This window comes from Coffea eugenioides, chromosome 7 (assembly GCF_003713205.1).
Source record: "Coffea eugenioides isolate CCC68of chromosome 7, Ceug_1.0, whole genome shotgun sequence".
NCBI lineage: Eukaryota > Viridiplantae > Streptophyta > Magnoliopsida > Gentianales > Rubiaceae > Coffea > Coffea eugenioides.
The window spans coordinates 35,197,866-35,218,595 of record NC_040041.1 but is presented as its reverse complement, the minus strand read 5'-3'; the positions used below and the strand labels follow the sequence as shown (position 1 = coordinate 35,218,595).

General features: G+C 34.5%; 1 protein-coding gene and 2 pseudogenes across 1 annotated transcript; 2 read left to right on the top strand and 1 right to left on the bottom strand.

Annotated features, from left to right (window-relative positions):
* The first annotated feature begins 978 nt into the window (after positions 1–978).
* On the top strand, positions 979–1,853 carry LOC113778672 (annotated as a pseudogene).
* A 575-nt stretch (positions 1,854–2,428) lies between these two features.
* On the top strand, positions 2,429–3,333 carry LOC113778544 (annotated as a pseudogene).
* A 437-nt stretch (positions 3,334–3,770) lies between these two features.
* LOC113777295 (probable glutathione S-transferase) lies at positions 3,771–4,786 on the bottom strand. The gene is made up of 3 exons (XM_027322329.1): positions 4,513–4,786; positions 4,379–4,431; positions 3,771–4,297 (listed from the first exon to the last, which is right to left on the bottom strand). Exons 1-3 carry the CDS (start codon positions 4,784–4,786, stop codon positions 3,950–3,952), a joined length of 675 nt encoding a protein of 224 aa, XP_027178130.1. The 3' UTR covers positions 3,771–3,949.
* Positions 4,787–20,730: the final 15,944 nt, after the last annotated feature.

The window sequence follows — 20,730 nt, the reverse complement described above, 5'->3', positions numbered from 1 at the left end:
GATATATTCTAACGCCGTCAACAGGGGTGAACATTCTGCTACATCTATGCCTTTGTATATAATTTAATTCAATAAATATAAAATATAACACTAATATATACCAACACTAATCTATATATAATTCAATAAACCTATATACAAATATAATATATAGTAACACTAATTTACACAACATTAATTTAATATATACACATACAAATTAACCATTAATAATAATTAAGTATTAATTATTCATCTATCTAAACAAAAACCTCTTTTTTCTTAAGTAACTTTTTAAAACCATTTTATTCAACGTACAGAAACCAAACTTTAGCACAATTACGCTCCTACCTAGCGCCCGCGCATTGCGCGGGCCAGCCCCCTAGTATCTTCTATATGATTCACAACTCGGTCCAAGGTAAAGTTCAGAACTCAAAATTAACTTCGTGGATTTTATTTTAGGCTCTTTTGTTTTTTTGGGGGGAAGGGGAAGGGGCTGGAATAGCAGGGAGGAGGAGGGATTCAAGAAGTTTCTTGGACTCGATCGGTTTGTCAGCTGTTTGAAGAGTTTAAGGAAGATAATTGAAATGCATCACCCATATCTTGACCAAGTATTAGTGTGGTACAGCTCTAACTCTCTGGCTTCTCGTACTGTATTCCATAGTTTATGCACATATAAGGACAAGGCGGAGTCCCAACTTCTAACCATAGAGATAGAGAATTGCCTAGTCAAAATGTTGCACAGTAGTTGAAATATAGTTTAAGTACTCAGATGCCATTATTCTGTCTCTTTTTTTTTTTTTTTTTACTTAAATTACACTAGATAACAACCCTTTCAAATTTCAACGAATTAAAAAAATTAATCCATCAAGTAATGCTCTAATCACCTATAAAATTGACATATGAGTACTAAAATTTATACAGTTGACAAATTATGCAAGTGTTCATACCAAATCAATCCTGTAACTTCTCTTATTTTGATGCAAATCATCTGAAAAAATGGCTGGTGGAGTTGTCTTACCGGATGACTATCCCAGTATGTTTGGCATGAGGGTCAGACGAGCACTAGATGAGAAGCGTGTGCAGTACGAATACAGGGAAGAAGACTTCAACAACAGAAGCCCTACTCCAGATGAGTCCTGTTCACAAGAAAATACCGGTTCTGATCCATGATGGAATGCCCGTTTCTGAATCTCTTAGTACAATTGTTCAGTATATGGTATAGCTCACTGATTTTTTTTTTTTTTTTTCTCAAATAGATAGCAAATGTTCCTAAGCTTTTACTGTTTGACTGATACCATGCCCTTCTTTTTTATAACACCAAATTTGAGGTGTTTAAAGCTACTTTCATCTCTGATAGGTAATGTTGTGTTCACAATGATTTACATCTATTACCATTACTAGTGTTGTTCTTAAATTCACATTTGCCCAGGTTTATACTGTAGGGATAAACATTAGAGTTTTCTTTTTTTAAGGCAAAAACTTGAGCTTATTAGTAGTGTTGTTCTCAGATTCATATTTGCCCTGGTTTATAATGTAGGAAGAATAACTTGGGCTACAAAGGGAGAGGAGCAGGAGGCAGCCAAGAAGGAATTCATATAGAGATCTACAAAATTTTGGAAGGAAAACTTGGAGATAAGCCTTACGTTGGAGGTGAAAATTTTGGATACTTAGATGTGGCTCAAATACCTCTCTATATTTGGTTTCGTGCCTACAGACTCTTGGAAATTTTAAGATAGAGACTGAGTTCCCCAAGATTGTGACATGGGCTAAAAGGTGCATGAAAAGGGATAATGTGTCAGAAGTCCCTCGCTGATCCTTGCAAGGTTTATCAGTATGTTTTCACATTGAAGAAGAAGTATGGGATTGATTAAGAAACAAAAGTACCAATTCTTGTTGGTTTTTGTTACTCTTGACTAAAAATCCCTTGTGTAGTTTACGTTTCCAATAAGTCCAGAAGCAAATATTCTGTTTACTACTGGCAAAAAACTCGAATCATTTGTACATGTTTCAACTGGGGAATGAAAATTGCCGGGGATTTGCCTTGCTGTGGGAGTGTAACTGCATAAAATTACAATTATGAAACTAGTGACAACATGATTAAGTGAATCCAATGTTGAGACACATGCTAAGATTTATGATCACACATGATATTGGAAAACAAAGCCTAAACAGTAAACTATTCAGTTTCCTTATCCGTCGAATATTGTTTCAGAACAATTCATTCAATTAGAAGAAGAAAATTATATCCATTAAAAAACTGTGCATATTATTTCATGGCTTACGAAATCACAACCTGGACCTACAAACCATATGCTTTAGCTCCAACTCAGGCAACTTATATTATATATACGAGTCAGTAAATGTGACACTAGCCCCAATCAATTCCGTTGCTTCTATCACTCTCTCGCGTCCAAAGTCTCTGTCATTGTTGCTTCAGGTCGTTGCTGAAAAAATGGATGGTGAAGTGATTCTGTTGGATGCATATATTAGTATGTTTGGCATGAGGCTAAGAATAGCTTTAGCTGAGAAGGGTGTCAAGTATGAGTTCAGGTAAGAGAACTTGCCCAATAAGACCCCATTTCTTTTCCAAATGAATCCCATTCACAAGAAAGTCCCTGTTTTAATTCACAATGGTAAACCAATTTGTGAGTCTCTCATCTCATAGCCCTTCAATATATTAATGAGGTTTGGCATGATAAGAACCCATTGTTGCCATCTGACCCTTTTACAAGAGAGCTCAAGCTAGATTCTGAGCCGACTTTGTTGACCAAAAGGTACTAGGATTAGCATATGGCTTGTCTCTGTGTTTTTTTTTTTTTTTTTTTTTTTTTTGGTGTTGTGTGGCTGCACGTTAAAATGAGATGGTAGACAGGCAACTTTGTTAACCAACCATACTCATTTAGATTTTTGAAATGAATTTGTTAAGAATTGGGCAATAAAAATTGCATGCTATGGTCAATTATATTTCCATACGTATTTATTGACATCTGCAGTTGTGCAATGCAGGTCCATACTTTAGGAAGAAAAACCTGGGCTGCTAAAGGGGAAGAACTGGAGGCAGCCAAAAAGGAATTCATAGAGGCTCTCAAGGTACTAGAAGGGGAACTTGGAGATAAGCCTTACTTTGGTGGTCAAGAGTTTGGATATGTAGATGTGGCTTTGATTCCTTTCTACAGTTGGTTCCATGCCTATGAGACTTGTGGAAACTTCAAAATTGGGGCACAATGCCCAAAGTTTGTGGCTTGGGCTAAAAGGTGCATGCAGAGGGAGAGCGTGTCCAAGTCCCTTGCTGATCCTGAAAAGGTTTATGACTTTGTTCTGATACTGAAGAAGTATTGTGGGGTTGAATAAAGAAACACATATAGAGCACTCACTGGATTGCAAATCTTTTTTATTATTTACCTGTTTGATTTCTATTGCCTAAATTCCCTTGATTGCATCAGATCACAGGTTAGGTTACTTCTTAACTTTGTCATCAAGATCAGTAGTAAACAAGCTGTCTGCTACTAGGCCATTTGCATTCAAGAAGAGCTATGAAGAAATAATTGAAGCTAAAACTTGGTTTTGCTGGTATGGCAACGAGTTTCTGACCTGAAAGAATCTTTCATTATGCCTATTTTATGCATCAGTTGACCTGTTAACCATCTGAGCTTTTCTTTGAGATCTAGAATTTTAATCTTCTAAATTTGAAGCCAGTATGAACATCAAAGTTTGTCTGATCTACGAGCTACAATTGAATTAAGAACTACTTGGAACGCGAAAGCATTGATTATTGTGGCACAAGGGTTATTACATCCTAATCCACTTGTAATGCAAACTGTAAATACACAAAATTCTCCAAATAATCACACTTAACGAGGTATTATCCTCCAAATCTATCTATCTATCTACTCTAGTTTCAAATGGATCATGAAATATAGTCCGACATAAATCCCCATAACAACGTAATTAAGCTAGCTTCTCCATGTTACTCCTGTCCACGAATCTTTTGCCACAGCAACACAGATTCATAGACCTTTATGGGGTCAGCAAGAGACTTGGAAACACTGTCCCTTTCCATACACCTCTTTCCCCAAGCTATGAGCTTGGGGCAATCAGCTTCTATACTGAATTTACCAAATTTCTCATAGGTATAGAACCAGTTATAGTTTCCAAGAAGAGCCACATCAAGAGACCCAAAATTGTCACCTCCTAAATAAGGCTTGTCTCCTAATGCTCCTTCCTCCAGCGGCTTTAGGCAATTTATGAAGCCAATCTTTGCTGCCTGCTGCTCTTCTCCTTTTGTCGACCATATTTTACGAGCAAAACCGTCTAGCTGCAATAGGTAACATGACACTCATGAAATCATGAACTTACATACACGTATTCCTGCAAACAGAAAATCATAATTTGTTACCTTTTTGTCAATGAAATCAGCCCAGAACCTAGCTTGAGCTCTGTCATAAGGATGAGACGGCAAGAGGGAAGCTTTGCCCTTTTATACCTCGTCAATATACTCAACTATAAGTAGGGACTCACAAAAAGGTCTTCCATTGTGGATCAAAACTGGAATTTTCTTGTATATGGGATTCATCTTTAACAACAACGGACTTTTCTGTAAATTCATTAGATCTTCTGCCGTGGATTCATACTTGACTTCTTTCTCTGCTAGAGCAATTCTGACTCTGGTAGCGAAACTGGTAGTCAAGAAGTCCAAGAGAATCACCTTCTCACCCGTTCTTCCACTATGATGGCAAAGGTGACAGACATGATTAAGATATACTCCCTCCGTCCCATTGTTAATGTCATGTTTCACCTTTTTCATTGTCCCAAAATTAGAGTCACGCTACACTATTTTCCTTCTAACGTTCCGTCCTTGCCCTCATAGTGCATGTGCTAGAAAATCCAAATAAATTTGGTGGGACCTGCTATTTATTATCCATTTGGAGAAGCCAGAGGAGTACGTGAGACTAACTCTCACTTTATAAGACCAATAATAGCGCGTGTCTCTAACATACAAAGGAATGCTTTTGGTTAAGATGGGACCCACGAAATCATTGCTCCATGAAAAACACAAAGTGCAGCTGACCATTGTACTTGCGACGGGGTAAATTTGGAACAAAGGCTTGGCTGTCAATAATGATGCCACTGTACATAAAAAGTTGCATTCCCCTCTAATATTGGGACGGAGGGAGTAGTAGTTACCCTCCGCATAGTTATTTTTTGGTTGACAAAAATGTAGTTTTGGTATTTAAATTTTGACATATGAGCGATTTTAGTTCTCAAACTTTTGACAAAAGCAAATTTGATATCCAAATTTTCAACTTTTGAGCACGTTTAGTATCTTTGATGGTTTTTATCCAAATTGCAACTAAAAGAGCGTAATAGTCATATGTTCGGCAACTATTGTATTAAAAATGTAAAAAAAAAAAAAGAAAAATATCAGACATGAAGTTCAAGGACTAAATTTTAGATTTTTTGGCATTTTATTATACAATAATTGGTGGATATATGAGTATCACATGATTTTTTCTGATAGCAATTTGGAAAAAATCGATTAAAGGTATTAAATGTAAAATGTGTTCAAAAGTTAAAAGATTAGATACCATATTTGCTTTTATCTAAAGTTTGGGAACAAAAGCTTTTATCTAGAGTTTGGGAACAAAAGCCATTCATGTGTCAAAATTTGAATATCAAAACATTTTTCTCTCTTTTTTTTTTTTGGTTTGACAAAATTACTTTACTTACACTTTGAAAAATTTTCATACATCTTGAATAATCTACCAAGTACTTTTTTGACTAAGGACGTAAACGTCAGAAGTCACCATCAAAATAGGTCATTGCTCCCGTCATATAAAACCTCACCGAAACTAATTTTTAAGGGATAATTTCAGAAACCTCCCCGAGGTTTGTGATAGTCTCACTCACCTCCCCTGAACTTTACAAAATATCAGATACCTCCCCTGAACTTATAGTTGGAGTAACAAGATCAACTCATGTCAGAAAAATGAGCATTAAAAAAATAGTTTTAGGAGTGAGATGATATTTGTGTTCCACATATGCCCTTTTTGCTTATCCACAACTTGAGCTAAAGCAAAAGCAAAAAAAAGAAGTAATAAGTTAAACCAGATAGAGACAAATGCAGATGGCTTCTTCAAACAATGTTACAATGCTATTTATATTTTTTTGTTTTAGCTATTAGACATTTATTTAGCTAATATGATCATTCAATTAATTGAATCATACTTCTAGTGATATAAAAAAAATGTATAGTTTTATAATTTGAGTGATTAAAAGTATAAATTTTTATTAGTTAAGTCATAAAAAAATATTATTTGAGTGATTAAAAGTATAAATTTTTACTAGTTAAGTCACAAAATTTTTTTCACTATTTGGTTAATTGAGTGAATGGCAATTGCAATTAAATAAATAGTGTAACGATCAAATAACCAAATTCTCAATAGTTTAAGAACTCTTTTGCGATTTTCTCTGTGGAAAATGAAATGAAGTAGCAAGATACTTCATTTCATTTAGTTCTAGATACTTTAGTTGAGATTTTTTTAAAAAAAAAATTTAATTCACACTGTAGTTAGTTGAATTTATTCAACAAGTTTCGTTTGAATACCAGAACTTAGGTAGATCTGATTTTCAAAAAATTCAATAACCCAAATTGTGTCGCATCACTTTATGAGATGATGTAATATACAATTTACGTCATTGAATTTTTGAAAACCAAATTTACCCAAATATAAGTAATGAGTTACATAAGATAATTGTCTTACAAAAAAAAAAACATGATATACATGACTTTAGAGAAAGGTAATACTAGTGCTAAACACTTCATTGGTGATTGTACTACGAATAAAAAGTGTAAAGTGAAAAAGAAGGTATATCATAAGTTATATCAAAAGTTATATCTCTATTACTCATTTAACTAATTCTGTCAAAATAGCTTCAAAATATATCATAAGTTATGAGGGTATATCTATCAATTCATCATCAATGATATCACAAATAGGGCCCAATAATCTGACAAGAGAGGTATATGATATTTTACAAAGTTCAAGGGAGGTGAGTGAGACTGTCAGAAACCTCAGGGGAGGTTTCTGAAATTATCCCAATTTTTAATACATTTTTAGAATTACCTTTTCTCACTAAAACTAATATTTTTCTGTATTAACTTATCTGGTCAGAAACTAAGATAATGTTTGGTTTTACACTACACTTTTAATTACAATTTTACTTTTTATTTTTCAAGCCTTTGCAATTTTACTTCGTGTTCCTCTGCCTTTTTATTGAATCTCATTTTAATTTATTGATGATAAAGGGGGATAATTGTAAATATTGGAATCAAGTTTAATGCTAAAAGTATGATAGAAATTAAATCTCTCAACCTCTTCAACTTTAAAAATTCTTCTTTCTTCACGATTGTTTTACTCAATTAATCATTCCATTGAATGGATTTAGGATGTTTATCCAATATAACCTTTTTAAAGTTAAAACAACATGTCTTTACATTGTGTTTCTCTAGCAAGGTTTGACTATTATTGCCGGTGCTCGGATTCCAGCAGCCATAGCAATTATTGAAATTTTATTATGTATAGCAGAAGTGAAGATTGTCATTTGCTTGATGCCACCAAATTAATATATACACCAATAATTACAATTTAGCATTTAATCCATCATTATGTGCTTTGTTATAGTCGACCAGCACTACAAGAAAAAAGGTCATCAATGACAACCAGCTCTTGTCACAAAAAAAGTAAAAGTCGTCACTGATGACAATTACTGACAACATTTAAGTCGCCACAGAGTCGTCAGTGAATGCCCGTCGGTAAAGATGTACAGTGACAACTTTATATGTCGTCAGTAAATAGCATTCTTTACTGACAACTCACTTCGTCAATAAAAAGTACAAATATAGTGATGACTTTATGTCTTGTCAGTGATGGCCCCAGTGACATTGTCACTGAAACTTCTTGATGATTGTTGCTTGTATTGACTAATTACTAACAACTTTGGTTCACGCTTGTCACTAAAATAGACGTGATATTGACAACTTTTTGTCATCACTGTAGGCTTTAAGTTTAGAGATACTAATTAGTGACAACATTTCATTGTCAGTGGAGAAGTCTAATTAGTGACAATATACTGTAACCGTGTAGTTTGATAAAGAAAATTATACTGGAATTAATCAATCCAACAATTCAATTTACGAATTGAGAAAAATAACAACAAAGCCTGTTAATTAAAAACAGAAGACATCCATTACATTCGAAATGCCAAAATATCATACTTAAGTTCAACATCCGCTACAGCTTTACAAAAATAAATCTAAGTCCTAAACTTAGCTAGCAGCTACTGCCGAAACACTTCAAGAGCAAAACACAACTTTGTCTTCATTGTTCTTCAATCAATTAGTAGCTGTGGATTGGAGGCCAAAAGAGTTTGAACAAGCAATACAAGTCTGCATAAAGTAGTATAATAATTAGTAGGTAACAAGTAGCTTGAGCAAAAAAATAAACTATCTTATATTTACCTACAACAAAACTCAATCACGATTAGAATCTTAGTCAAGACAAGAACAAATAAGGCAGAAAATTAACATAACAAGGACAATATCCCAAATTAGCTTAGAAGTTAGCTAGTTAAGTATTAGTGAGGTCAATACCTTTTTAACAAACTACTCAAGGCCAAACAAAAATATTACTAGCTTTTCACGGAGTGGCTTAACATGTCTTCCTAACAAAGTCATGGAGCCAAAAGCTAACAAAGAATTTTTTGACTGAATATTATCTCTAACTCGAATAGTAAATTATCGGATATCATTTTACACACACTCAAAACAGTAATAGAAAACCAATTACAAGCATAGATATGCAAGAAATCATAGCTAGCAAATGGCTGTACATACTTTTCATGACAGGATAGAGAAAACATGCTGTTGAAGGAACAAGGCCTTCCTAGGACTTTACAAACAAGACAATCAATAAATACAATCAAATCAGAAAGTGTCCTCAAACACCTCTATTCCTGATAAATTTCTACATACCTGAGTTCTATACATAAAAGTTAGTCAAGGAAAGGGTACCCAACTGGACTTGTGAAGGTTTAGGAAACTTGATCTTATACAATATAAAGATTCTGTGGATCTACTAAGATCCCAACTTACTCCCTGCTCACGATAAATTGATGTCTAACTTTGCATTTAATGCCATGCAATAAGAAAAAGAGTGGTAACGATTTTCTCAATTTTACCATTGACTACTTGTTACCCAACCTTCTCCATTTATTAAATTCAATTCATAATGCAATCCATGTGTTTCCCACTTCTTATTTAAGTTTCAAACATTATTGTTATCTAAGTTCATTTTAAAGTAGAGCCGACTCTAGCTAGGACATCCATTTGGAACAAAGGAGTGGAACACAAGTTATCAGCTTTAAAGCTATCTCACATTTGTTAGAATTTATTTATTATATGTTTTACATTGTTAAAATCTATGAGTTAATTAAATATAACAACTTGTAAAAGTTGCGTCTTACAAGACAAAAAAATTTTAGTTCATCAACTTGTAGCCAAGAAATTTGTCCTCTTATCATGCCAACCAGATCTATAGGTGACTTTTTGAGAGACTATGCTAGTAGGAAAGCACTTGCATGTGAAACAAACATATTAACCATAAAATCGTGCTTAAAATCTTTGGAAAATGGTTTGGGGTTGATGCATGCACAAATACTGGTTGTCTATATTTCCACACAAAAGCAAAAGCATATTGATAAGAAGCACCTTTTGGCATCTGGGAATTCTAACTCGTCTTGATCAAAAATGGTTTGAGGTTAATTTTCTTGTTGCATCAGCTGAACCATCTTCATAGAGGTAATTTTACTGCCTTTTCTATAATTATGGACCTAAATATGCATCCAGTAACATAAGTATTGTTAATATTCACGTAAAAAATGATCAACTTGACCACTAGCCTGTCTAGAAAGAAGGCAGAGCAAGAGTACCTCAATCCACTTTACAACAGGTTTTCTAGCATGACCTTTAGAATGGTAGCAATTTTAGCATGTCAAAGGAAGGAGTAATCATCCAATAAGAAATTCATCAAATTGATCTTCTCCAACAATTAAAAGGCACAAAAAGTTCCTAGCTTGCTTGAAAAGCCATGCCAGCTTCTTACAAAAATCCTGGTCAAAAGATCATTCCGTTGCATCTTTAAGGAAATGCTCTATTCTATGAGTCTCAATACGTCATTTAACATTACAAAAAAACACATAAGACAACTCTTCCTAGAATATCATAAGGAAATGAAACTTAAAAGTGTTAATTAACAATGATAATGCCAAGTCTTTCACACCACCAAAAAAAGGGAATAATAGTGATGTTGGATAGCAAACTTTTTGATACAATTAAAGTCCACACTCGCTCATTTTCTCAGGTATTCTAGAAACCTGAGAGATTACAATAGGCTAATAAAGTCATTAGAACCAGACAAATCCCCTAATCTAAAGCAACCGAATTAGCATGTTTCCTGATTATCTGGCAATTTTACATGTTTATGACAGCAAGGTAGCAAACTTGGCAAGTATCGCATTAGAATCATGCTGCAGAATCTTATTCACAACAGAATCTCTAGGGATGCTACTAACCAAAGTGGCATTTGTATCTCAATCTGACTGACTAGGGACAAATCTGTTATAATCTAACAGTACATGACTAATTTCACAGCTGAGAATGAAATTAAAAGCACAAGACGAATACAAATAGTCTTTATTGGATTCATCTATAAAGAAAGGGATACACATTACAAAAAAACACATAAGACAACTCTTCCTAGAATATCATAAGGAAATGAAACTTAAAAGTGCTAATTAACAATGATAATGCCAAGTCTTTCACACCACCAAAAAAAGGGAATAATAGTGATGTTGGATAGCAAACTTTTTGATACAATTAAAGTCCACACTCGCTCATTTTCTCAGGTATTCTAGAAACCTGAGAGATTACAATAGGCTAATAAAGTCATTAGAACCAGACAAATCCCCTAATCTAAAGCAACCGAATTAGCATGTTTCCTGATTATCTGGCAATTTTACATGTTTATAACAGCAAGGTAGCAAACTTGGCAAGTATCGCATTAGAATCATGCTGCAGAATCTTATTCACAACAGAATCTCTAGGGATGCTACTAACCAAAGTGGCATTTGTATCTCAATCTGACTGACTAGGGACAAATCTGTTATACTCTAACAGTACATGACTAATTTCACAGCTGGGAATGAAATTAAAAGCACAAGACGAATACAAATAGTCTTTATTGGATTCATCTATAAAGAAAGGGATACACAAAGACTACCTATTCGTTCTTGTAAATTGATACTCAAATAAATCAAAACAAACAACAAAATTAAATAGCCACCTTAGTTTCATAAGGAAAATTTTCATGATTTTTTTATCCTTCCTTTTCAATGAATCACTTATTGCCATAAACAGCCTTAGATTAATGAGGCAGTAAAAAGTTTTAATTGACATCCAACTCCATCTAAATATTTGGGATCTAGGTAGTTTTTAATCATCCAACTCCTAGCCATGTTTTCTTTGTCTTGTATCCTAACATAAAGATATATGCATCCAAGATTTATTTTAATGAAGGCACAATAACTAAATTGGGGAAACTAATCATTGCAAACAGCAACAAAGAAACTCCAAAGTAATGAAACACAAATTTTATCATTCAAATTGATCACAATCAGGTGCATGTGCTAAAAGTAAAACAAATATGAACATGATGTACTATTAAATCAGCGTTATCATCAGATGACAACTCAATGCTTATAATTTAAATAAACATTAGTACTGGTGAACAGCAGTACATTTTTGTAGGTCATTCGCAAAGCAAAAATTCTAGTAAAGTGTACTCATGATTACTAAATAAAAGAAAAAGGACTGAGGGAGAGTGCCTGTAAAGGACCTCAAAGTGAAAAATGCAACTCAATGAGAATATCCGAGGAAGACCCTAAGCCTATGTCAACAACTTCAATTGCTACAAAAAATAAGAAATCAATCAAATCTAAGAGAAATAAAGTAATTTTTGTGATCTACCTGAAACTAATCCACACTATATTGATTTATATAATTATATGCATATAAGTAGCACGCCAAATCAACAATATAAGAAAAGGGAATATGAGTACAATTCAAAGTTGGAAGTAGCATACTAGAATGAATTCCATATTCATAACTTAGAATGATGCTTTCTAAGTTATAATAGGTTTCAAGTTACTTGTACGATTAGTTAATCATGAGATAAACTAGAAGTCAAAAAAGAAAAACAATTACTAAAACTTTAAGGAGAAATCATGATGTTATCATATAGCATGCATGGCCACCATACAATTGTGTAGAATAATTAGATTGACCATGAAAACAATCACAAATATCAAATTGACCAGCATGCTACTTAGGAAAATAATTATAGATATCGTCAGCCTATATATTTGTATTTCTTTTCCTATGTATATTAGGGCTATAATTATAGATATCTTCAGCCTATATATTTGGTCTACCAGAAAAGACCAAAGCTTCAAACAGACCACACAATTCATCCAATCACACCTCCTACCTTTCAAATCTTTTCTATGTCATTTCATTGGATAATTGTAACAGCATGTATAGCATGTATGTAAATATTATTATTAGTACTATTACTAATTAATAAAGCTCATTAACAACGAGCCAGTAGCTATTGCTTTGATTTTTTATAAAAATTCAAATAATTTCGAAGAACCCCTTTCAAGAATCGTTTCTGTAGGTACTTTAATGGGTTGTTCTGGTTTAGCTTAGTTTCAAGCAAAGTTTGAAGCTTTCTGGAAATTTTGAAGATTAAACTTTAATGTGCTACCTCTTTGCTCAGCCACATAGATAATCAACTAATCACTCCCCAATTCCCACTCCACCCAGCACCATTTAACCCACTATTTCTCTCACCAGCAGCCACTCATAGCAACATCGTACCATAATCACCTCCTTGCTCTCTTCCACTCCCTTCACCACCATCCAATTAGGCATCAACTTTTGCCCCACCTAGTCCCAAGCCAAAACCGCACCCGCACATAAACCCATTGAATTTTGTCACCATGACTCACATATGGAGGTGATCAAGTCTACATCCCATGGTTGTACAAAAATAACTTAAGCAATTGCAACTATAGATCAAACAGTTCTACTAGAAGGAGTCCACGACTCAAACTAGGCACCGTAAAAATTTTGCCAAAAATTTGGGGAAAAAATTTAGGGCAAATTAATTGAGGAAAAAATTAGGGAAACAAGGAGAGACATAAGAGGACCTACCTGAGAGTTGGTGGAGAGCACATCGATCCCCTTCAGCGTTGAATGCACAATTAGTCTAGAGTTCCCTCAATCACCGCCAGCCTTTTGGTAAACTTGCCTTCTTTTTCTTGGGCTTGGTGTTGCGTCACCACGGAGGTGGAGGAAGAAGTGGATGGTGGACTCCTTCTGGCTCCTTTCGGCTGTTGTAGTCGGCTAGGGTACGGCCGTCCTCCAGCTGCTTGCCGATGAAGATATGGTGCTATTGGTTTCGGGGGGATGCCCCTCCTTGTCCTGGATTTTGGCCTTGACATTGTCGATGGTGTCAGAAGACTCCACCTCAAGGGTGATGGTCTTCCCCATCAGGATTTCCATGAAGATTTGCGTTTTTTACGGCGGCAGCTGCCGATTGTCGCCTCTACTGCTACTCAGGTTTTGGAAAATGAATAAAGGGGGTTGGGTTGACCGAGGGATTGAGAGTGTTAAGAGTACTAAAGGCATCTGGAAGTGGGGAGTAAGAGTGGTTCCTTTTCTAGTGTATACTGTATAGTACCCGGGCCATTTTTTTTCATGTTTAGCCTGAACAAATATTTGGTACTAGTCAATCAAGGCAATCCAAGTCAATTTTTAGCTTCAATTTTTATTAAATTTACTAATATATTTCTAATCACTACTTCTTAACATATTTATTAAAAGGTTATAATGGATGAAAATTTTTTGCTAAATTCGAACAACTGGTAAATGTACTCTTTTTCAAGTTGTAATAGTTTATATAGTTGTTCTAATTAGAAACTTTCATTAATTTTTTCCAGTTAAAAACCTATTATTATTTGAGTAACTATGACTAGTTTAATAAATTATTAAATTTTAAAAAAAATTAAATTAATATTGAGGCTCACAATTAAATAAATGCATTGGAGATGTTCAAGTTAGTGATGATACTATGTTGTCACTAACTACATTATAGTTTTACTGACAACAATTGGTCGTCAATAAATATAAATAGTGACAACAATGAAAAGTTGTCAAAGAAAGAGGTAGAATTACTGACAACTTTTATCAAGTTGTCACTATTGCAAAACTCCCGCCTTCCAAGTCCCATGGCGCGAAATAGTTTTGTGACGACAATTAATGGTTGTCACTGAAAACTTAGCTGCTTTGAGTCAATTGTGACAACTTTCAATGTTGTGACTAAACAACCTCATTTTGTGACGACTTTTTGTCATCACTAGGAAATGTTGTCACTAATACCCTTTTTTCTTGTAGTGCAGACAGTACTCCCCATTAATGACATCTCAATGTGTTAAAAGTTGCTTTTTTAATGTATGGTAGTTTTAAGATAACATAGGAGAAGCTGACGCTGAACATCCCCTTACTCGGTTAAAAGGGAGGTTTTTTTTTTTTTGGTTGGTGATGGATAACAAAAAGAAGTAGTAAAAGAAAAAAGTTCGAGAGCTGCATATGGATATATGGTATACCTGAAATGGAGGGATGCCTTTTCAGGCAGTCAGAGACAAACTGAAGAAGATGATGAGAAGTTTTGGCGCTTTGTTACGTAATATAAAAGAAATAGGACTAGCAAGCTCTGTTCATACTTAATTTATTTTCTGTTATTTTTGTGTTTTATGTGTGTATGTGTTTCATTACCTATTTTTCTTACTAATTTTGCTTTTGAGGTTGTTTAAAAGCAATTTTAGGTGATGAGAAGGGTATGTCAATTTGGAGGACAATGCTTGAGAAATGGAAGATTGGTAATGGATGGTTACCAAGTGCAACGCTCATTCAATAGAGGTAACCAAGAATTTACTGAATGTATGTCTTTTGAAGATGGTTTAAGGTGCTTAAAGGCTAAATTTGATGTTATGATGCTACAAGTTCAAATGGACACAATTATGCATGAAATTGAGCAAGGGAGGAATGTTAATGCTTTTAATTCTTATCATGTGATTTGTGACTTGTGTGGAGGTTATCATTCTACTAATACATGTATGCAAGCACAAAATGTGGATTATTATAATGAATTAGAGCATTACAATCCCTGTTTTGATCGATATAGTGCTAATTGGAGCAATTCTCCTGCTTATGGTTGGAATAATCAATGTACTTATAGTGATTATTCATATTTTTATGATTACCAATCTGAAAGTGTCCAATATGAATCAAAACCATCTTGGGAGTTGGCAATAGAGAAGTTAGCTAATACACCTCTGCCTTGGGAGTTAGAAAGTGAACCATTTGCTAATGATTCTAATGCGTCTTGGGAGTTAGCTGTAGAAATTTCTCTAATCAATTTGATTTAGCAATAGAAAAGCTAGCAAATGCAACTTCCGACCGTTTTGATAGGATTGAGAAAAGAATAGATGAATTAGCTTCTCACTTTGGTAGAATACATGAGCAATTGAATGCATTATATGAAGTTATTTCCTCTAATAATTTGCAAAATGATCCTAGCATGAATGGTGGGAATGTTGTATGTGAAAATGGGTTGTATTTTGATGAAAATGATGAATCTCAAGTGTGTTTTAATGAGCAAATATTCATTTCACATGATAATATCTTTGGAACTAACTTTGAGCCTCAAGAGGTGAGTTTTAATGACTCATTTTTCACCCCTCCTGAGGAGTGCAGTGAAAGTATAGGTTCTAAGGGTATTGCTGCTCAAGATACTCTCATGGCATTTCATTTGGTAAGTTCTCAAGTGGTGCATATTCAAGGTAATATCTATGAAACACTTGGGATAGGTAAGTCACTTCCATATCTCATATCATTAGAACATGTGACTTTTACTATAAAGTCACCTTTTAATGATCCACCACGGCCTAAAATGGTGGATTATTCGTTAACTAAGCCTCCTTGAAAAATGAGGTGATATAGTCAAGCTAATGACTATAAAGAAGCGCTAGTTGGGAGTCAACCCAACGATTTTTTGTTTTTAGTAAGTTTAAGTTGTTTAATTAGTGTTTTTGTGTGTTTTGTAGGTGGCAATGGCAATGATTTTTGCAAATGGCTTCAAGAGCAAAATATCTTTTAAGGAAGCAACAAGGGAGTTTTCTAGATAATTCATGCATTTAAAGTGCTTAATTCTAAAGTTATATTGATGCATGATTTCATGTTTCAAGGTGCAATTGGTTGAGAAAGCACATTTTTCATGTTTAAGGTGAGTTTTTCTTGAAAAAAATGAAGAAAGTTGAAAATTGGGTAAGTAAAAAATTTTTGTAAATGGAAAACGGGAGGAAAAACTGCAGAAATAAAAAATTTCTGCAGTAAATCCGGCCAATTTTTGGCCAGATTCATGGCCGGATTGATAGGGGAGGCGAAACAAAAAAAATTTTGCTCACTACCTCATATTTGGCTGGAAATCCAGCCAGTTTTCTGCCGGATATGCATTATAAAAAAAAAAAAAAAATTTGGTTGTCCAGAATCGGCCGCCAATCCGGCCGGATATCTTGCCAGAAACTAGCCGGATTCTGGCCAGAGGCGCGCAAATAGGGGAATCTGCGCACGGATTCCCCAATTCCCTCCTTTTCTTCTTCTTCAATTCACACACACACACTCACACCTTAAACACACACCACTCCTAAAATCCATCTTTTCACCATCCAATCTCCAAGCTAAATACACCAAAACACTCCCTTTTCCCTTGTGAGTTGATTTCATAGTTTAAATTCCTTGAAAAACAAGCTTTAATTCGGATTTGAGCTTGAGAAGAACAAGGGTTTCAAAATTTTGAACTCTTCATTTGAGGCTGAATTGGAGTGAAATTTTTGGGGGTTTCTTCACCATTGGCATCATTAATCATCTACCAACAAGTTTGAGGTAACAAATCTTCACCAAATGTTGTCATTTGAATTTTACCAATTTTCACTTTTTTCTATTTTTGGGCAATTTCAAATTTTTTTCATTTTGTGAAGTTTGATGCTTTTTATTATGTTTATTGAGCTTATTGATGATTATTGGTGATGTTTAAATCATGAGTTTGTGATTATTTGGTGAATTTAGCAATTTTTAGCTAATTTTGAGGATTAATTTGATTTGATCATTATTAGCTAAATTCTTGAGCTAATTGGATTGAAGAAAACTGTATGAGATTAAGGGATTGCTCTAGGATATTTACATGCTAATTTTAGGATTAATTTGCCTATCTCTTGATTTTTGGCATGTTTATTCCAGAATTTTTGGTGAAAAGTGAATTAATGACCGTTTAAAACCTAAAACTCATGGTTAAGGTGCTATTTAGCATTTAATTATGTTTATTTAGGTCATTAAGTTGGGAGTGAGTTGTTTGTGTGCTTAAGTGCTTCTTCTAATTAATTGGATATTATACGTTTAAATGTTTTATTTGGAGAAATTATAGGAGCACTTTGGACACTTACTTATGGTATTGATTGCTAATTATCATGTAAGTAAGTTAATGAGTTTGTCTCTTTAAAGATAGAGGTAAATGTGACTAAGTGTTTGTTATCTTCTATTTAACAATGTACCTATTAAATGAAGTTAACGTTTAATAATTTTAATTAGGTACAATGGCTCGCACTAAGAAAGGTGCGGTAAAATCTCCACCGCCCAATAGGAGAGGAGAAGCTTCGACGTTTAGACCACCGCGCATGAAAAGAAAAGCAAGTAGACGTCTTGTGTTTGAGGACGAGCCATCGTCCGAAGAGGAGACTCAACAATAAGAGGAACAAGAGGCACAAGGGGAACAAGAGGAGGAAGTCCCTTATGATAAGTCGCGCTTCACTTCCGCCGAAAATGAAGCTTGCTACAACACTAGGAGGGGAGCTAAGGTATTGGTGGAGAAAGATGTCACTCCGGATGTTGAGGAGGTCTACCATCTCAAGGCTTCCTTTGTCAAATTGGGATGGAAAAACTTTTTTAACATCCCAAACTTCTATTATGAGGAGCTTGTCCGAGAATTCTACGTGAATGTGGAGGACAAGAAGGTTTTTCACTATGACACGGAGGTGATTACCAGTACAGTGTGAGGGAGAAAAGTTCGAGTCCATAGAGGTGATTTGGAGCGCTATCTTCATGTTTCGGATGTGGGGAATAGGGTAGATTTGAAGAAAGCTTTCAAACCCAATGATTTGGACTCTTAGAACATGCTAGAGGCACTTGTACGCTTGGGGGTTGAGTACAAGGCTACTCGGAAGACCGGGCGATATTCAGTATTGACTTCATCATTTCCGGAATTGCAACGTCTTCTAATTTACCTGTTTGCCTCCAACATTATTCCAAGGGCAAGTGGAACCAATGAAGCACGCACAAGTGATATCTATTTCTTGGATAAAATGGAGCATGGCTTAGGGAACATCCAAGGCATTCCATTGGGAAGCATTATCACCAACCACATGTGGGCTGTGGTTCGCAGTAACGACATCAAACATGCCTTCCCATATCCTCGATTCTTGACCTTTGAGTTCCAAAGGGTTGGAATGGATTTTTCTAATGTTATCCCTACAGGTCTCAAGAAGAAGGATGTCTTTACACTAGATTTTTGCAGGTTTATTTTGAAGAGTAAAGACGTAGGTGGTCCTTCGACTCAAGGAGGTGCTCAAGGAGACATTAGACACGAGGAGGAAGCTCAAAATGAACGAATTGAAAAAGCTCAAGGAGTTGAGACAACTACCCCACCGGTCTCAACTGAGCCATCTTCCTCACGTCGTCCATCTTCACCTCAAGACACTCGGTCATTTCTGAAGAAGATAATGGATAAGCTGCTTTGCGTCGAGGCTGAGGTGAAGAAAAGTCGCCAAGAGAACAAACGGAACTCCGAGCGTCTTCGTCGCATTGAGACCAAGCTGGGTATAGAAGCTCCTCCAACTCCACCCTCTTCACCTGACCAAGCAATTACTTGAGGGAGTGCTTGTCACCACTTGACATTGTCGCTGGCTTGTCTTTTATTTTCCGTAGTACTTGTGATGTTTACCTTTTTAGTGATTTTCTTTATTTCTTTTGTGTGAACTAATTCAAGTGATCTTCATCTCTGCTGTGGTGTTAGTGATTCGGACTACTTAAGGTTGGAAATTCATCACTTGGACATGGATTCGGATTGCGCAAGTTCAATTGAGCAGTATTTTCTTTTACTCTTTATTTTTCTTTTCTCACATTGAGGACAATGTGAAGTTTAAGTGTGGGGGAGGAAAATACTGGACTTGCATTTACTTGCCATGTGATGATATTTTGTGAATCTAAATGCTTAGAAATGTTGGAATTGTGTTTGAATTATTTGCCATGTGGATAATTTGCTTGAAATTGGGTTTGTTGGCAGGGAGTTGCATCCATTTATAAGGAGAAACTCTGCCAAAATTTTTATAAAATCTTTTCCAATATTTCGTTATGGCCCAAAATTCTTCAAATTTTTGCATTTTTGTGCAAAAAGGGCTAAATTGTTCCAACCTTAAGTATTTGATTCTTCCAATTGTTGAAACTTTATGTGTATTTTGGAAGGTTTAGTCCTCATTTAACTTGGAAATGGTTATTATGCAATTAGGATTTTTGCATTTTAGAAAGTATATTTGGTAAAGTGAGGAAAATTATGTCTATAAATTTTACATGTTTAAATGTGATTTCTTCTCTTTACTTAATTTTACAAGTAAGTGATTGATATAGTCGATAAAAGTTATACTCCTCCTTTGATTATTTTTATATAATTTTCTAAGAGGGAATATCTATTTATTGTCCTTTATTTTTGGAAAAAGAAAAAAAAAGAAAAAAAAGAAAAGAAAGTAAATAAAAATTGTTCTATTCCAATGATTCACGTACCGAGTAACCGGGGGTTGGCATCTACAAATGTCGACATTCGCGTAAAAAGGTATTTGAATTAAGAGTATACATAGCAACTTGAATAAGTGAAATGTTGAGTAACCGGAAATCTTCACCTAAAAGTGTCGATTTTCGCATAAAAAGACATTTTCACTATTTAAGTAAAATTAGTGAGAATAAATCCCTCTTAGTTGTAAAATTTTGAGAAAAAGATGATTATAGGAGGAGGAAGGCTATAAATTGACTATGTGATTTGCCTATTTGTGAAATTAGGTTAGGGTGAGAGATTAATTTTAACTTGTTAAATTAAGGTATAATTATCTTTACTTTACTTGATATTATGAGTATTTAGTGTAAATGAATAATTGTATAATGATTGTTTTCCAAGTCATGAGGAATTAAATTTGAAAATGTGCATATATTGTTTCACCTCTTGAATCATTGTAGTTGATTATGTGTGAATTGCTTGAGGACAAGCAATGATTTAAGTGTGGGGGAGTTTGATAAGTGACTAATTTACGTAATAATTGTATGATATTTTATATTATTTTTAGTCACTTTGGTTACATTATTGGAAGAAAATGATTCATTTTGGCTATAATTGGTGTAAAATGCTTTTGTTCAATTAAATGAGGTTTTTATCACTTTTTACTTGGATTTTGTGCATTTTGACAGTTTTG